Raw genomic sequence first — 2,991 nt, forward strand, 5'->3', positions numbered from 1 at the left:
TAGTTGGTCTGTGTGAAACAGAAGAACAGCTAAATAAATGCAACGGCCTCCCAAGAAGAGCTCGCCTCTCTCCAGTCATTTAAGCTAAAGTGGGTTATTGAACCTGAAGCTTGTTGCTTCTTCCCTCCTCGACTACGGTCTGGGAGCCGACAGGAAAGTTCAACACACAGTTGGCCAGTCCGCCCCTTTGTAGCATATTATTTCGATGAGAGATGAGCAGATCGCCACTGGGCTTTCAACTAAATACACAGCCACGCAAAAACTGCGGCATTTGTACAGCTCCTTATGGGTACTGCAATTAGTGAAGTGCTTTCCTCCGTGGTGAAACGATCAGCACTGCACCACGGAGGAAAGCGGCAGAAAGTCACCTGAAGTTAAAGAGAGCGGGGCTGCGTTGCGTGCATGGCTTCCTTCTGGAGGTAACGGGGAGACGCGCTCTGGCGGCGGTCTCGTTCAGGATCCGAAAATACAATTTAAATATTTTGCACACTTATTCCACTTATTCCTAGTGTGCCACTGGTTACGGTGCCGCGTGCCAATGCTGGCACGCGTGCCAGGGGTTGCCGACCCCTGGTATAGACGTTCTTGTCCAACATAGTATTCTGCTTCTATATCATATTTCCCCTGCAGCTGAGCCACTACCTGGACGTACTTTTGTATTTATTTTAAGATCTTTTCATACAGTAATACGTATTGGGATTCATGTGGATTAATACGTGTGGACCGGAGGGCGACAAGCATAAGTTTGACTTCACTTTTAGATTTCACTTCCAACCTAGGTCATGAAGAATATAGGTTTCTCTGTTGTCAACTTTCATAAAGTCCTTTTGAATTCTCCTATCCACTATTCCTTAACCCCGTGACGTTTCACACAGAGGTCAAGGAATAGTGGATAGGAAAAGACGATAGGAGCTGATGTTTGGACTATTCGACTGCAACCCTGATCTGTGTTCCCCCTCAGCTGAGCCACTACCTGGACGTGGTGGAGGTGAGCATCGCCCGGCAGATCTCTCTTCGCTCCGATGCGTTTTTCCACGCCATGTCCTCTCAGCACGACCTCCAGGACCGTCTGCAGGACACTCAGCGGGCCGTGGCCGTCCTGCGTGGCCGCATCGCCGCCATCGACCGGGTCACGGTCCAGGGGCCTCTGAGGGCCCTGCGCACCAACCTGACCCGAAACAACTGCGTGAAGCTGCACAACAAACTGAAGCTGATGGCGGCGGTGCACCAGACGCAGCCCACCGTGCAGCTGCTGCTCTCCACCGCTGAGTTCATGGGGGCGCTGGAGCTCATCTCCACCACCAAGGAGGTCCTTCAGCAGGAGCTGCAGGGGGTCCACAGCTTCAGGTGAGGAGGGGGGAAATGTGCTTTGTTACAGCAGAAAAGAGCCAGCTTCACGTTACCTCAGAAGCATGGCTTAGTGCATTCAGGTTCAGTCAGACGTTACCTTTGATTGAGGCAAAGATACTTCCACTCGAGCTGCTTTACTTTGTGGGAGAAGTTATTCCTGAGCTGTTTGATTGATTAATGACAAGGTACGTTAAAGTATGCAGGCGAGAAAGAAAAAAAAACGCTTTAGAACGAAAATGTTTCCCCTTTATTTTAAGCACATTTTTTGCTGACAGAAAGTCTCTTTAGTCTTTTTGGCCACCTTTTGTTTGTCTATTCTTAGTTGAAGGAAGCTGAGCTCAGATGAAATCTAAATAATGCTGAATCATCACAGCAGTAGATGATGAGATTCAAATTGAAAGTGCAGTGACAACTCAGTTTCCTACAAAAAGCCCCACGTGCGGTGTGTGTGAATGTCACTCAGGTTTAGTCTCAAGTTGCTTTTCCTTTCAGTCTAATGTAGAAATTAAGATTCAGACATGACCTTTGAATTGAAGCAAAGATACCTCAAGCTGTTCCTGAGCTGGTTAATGAGAAGCCATAAAGTATAGAGGAGAGAATTAGCATGAAAAACGTCGTCTGAGCTGGCTTCACTTTAAAAGTGTATTTTAATATCATTTCTGACTGATAGAAAGAAAGTCTGTTATTAATCTTTCTTGGCCAACATTTCAGTCTCTTTTCAGTCAAATACAGGTGAGCACAATGAGAACAACATCATGCTGAATCATCGCACCAGAACATGATGAGATTAAAATGGAATGAAGTGCAGTGACTGAATTATTTAAAAAAAAAAAAAAAATGTCAACGCTTTTTTTTAATCAACAACAACATCTAGATGAAACTGTCTAGTATGTTGTTTGTCAGACATGGTCACATTATGACTCTCAAACCATGTCATGTGACCTTTAAAGCCTAAGTACAGGAAGTTGTGTACTTAAAGTCAGAAACCGCACAAACTGCAGCTAAATGTCCGTCTGTCTTCTCTGTGTCCCTCAGACATCTGGGCTCTCAGCTGTGTGAGCTGGAGAAGCTGATTGATAAGATGATGGTGGAGGACTTCAGCATGTACGCCCGCAGCGACCTGAACCGCTGCCTGAGGGACGAGCCGCACGTCCTGGAGAAGGTACCCCCAAAACACTCCTAAATAAACTCAAAAGCTAGGGATGCTCCGATCGCCAATTTTGGGGCCGATCGCCGGAATCAGTATCGGCCAATACCGATCGCCGATCCGATCGAGTGGGCGGGGCCTATGGGGATCTTCCATTTAAAGTGATGTTTGAAACTCAGTTAATGCTCATTCACCGGAGCTTCCACAAACAACAACAACCAACATCATTATTACATCAAATGAAGAACAAGTTTACATGAACTTTGGAGAATAACACGGGAGAGATGAGCGGAAGCGCTCTCTTTTCCTCTCTCCCTCTCCCTCTCTCCCACTTTCTCTCCCCCTTTCTCTCTCTCCCTCTCTCCCACTTTCTCTCCCCCTTTCTCTCTCCCCCTCTCTCTTCCTCTCCCTCTCTCCCACTTTCTCTCCCCCTTTCTCTCTCCCCCTCTCTCTCCCTCTCCCTCTCTCCCACTTTCTCTCCCCCTTTCTCTCTC

General features: G+C 47.3%; 1 protein-coding gene across 1 annotated transcript in view; it reads left to right on the forward strand.

Moving 5' to 3' along the window:
* LOC104954861 (deleted in autism protein 1 homolog) overlaps nucleotides 1-2,533 on the forward strand; it is a 17,505-nt gene extending 14,972 nt beyond the window's left edge. Inside the window, exons 3-4 of the mRNA XM_010782061.1 lie at nucleotides 962-1,347; nucleotides 2,386-2,533. Of these exons, the coding sequence (XP_010780363.1) occupies nucleotides 962-1,347; nucleotides 2,386-2,533 (534 nt within the window). The remainder of the gene's footprint in view (nucleotides 1-961; nucleotides 1,348-2,385) is intronic.
* The last annotated feature ends 458 nt before the right edge of the window (nucleotides 2,534-2,991 follow it).

The sequence above is a fragment of the Notothenia coriiceps genome, unplaced genomic scaffold, assembly GCF_000735185.1.
Source record: "Notothenia coriiceps isolate Sejong01 unplaced genomic scaffold, NC01 NC01_scaffold00000495, whole genome shotgun sequence".
Lineage (NCBI taxonomy): Eukaryota > Metazoa > Chordata > Actinopteri > Perciformes > Nototheniidae > Notothenia > Notothenia coriiceps.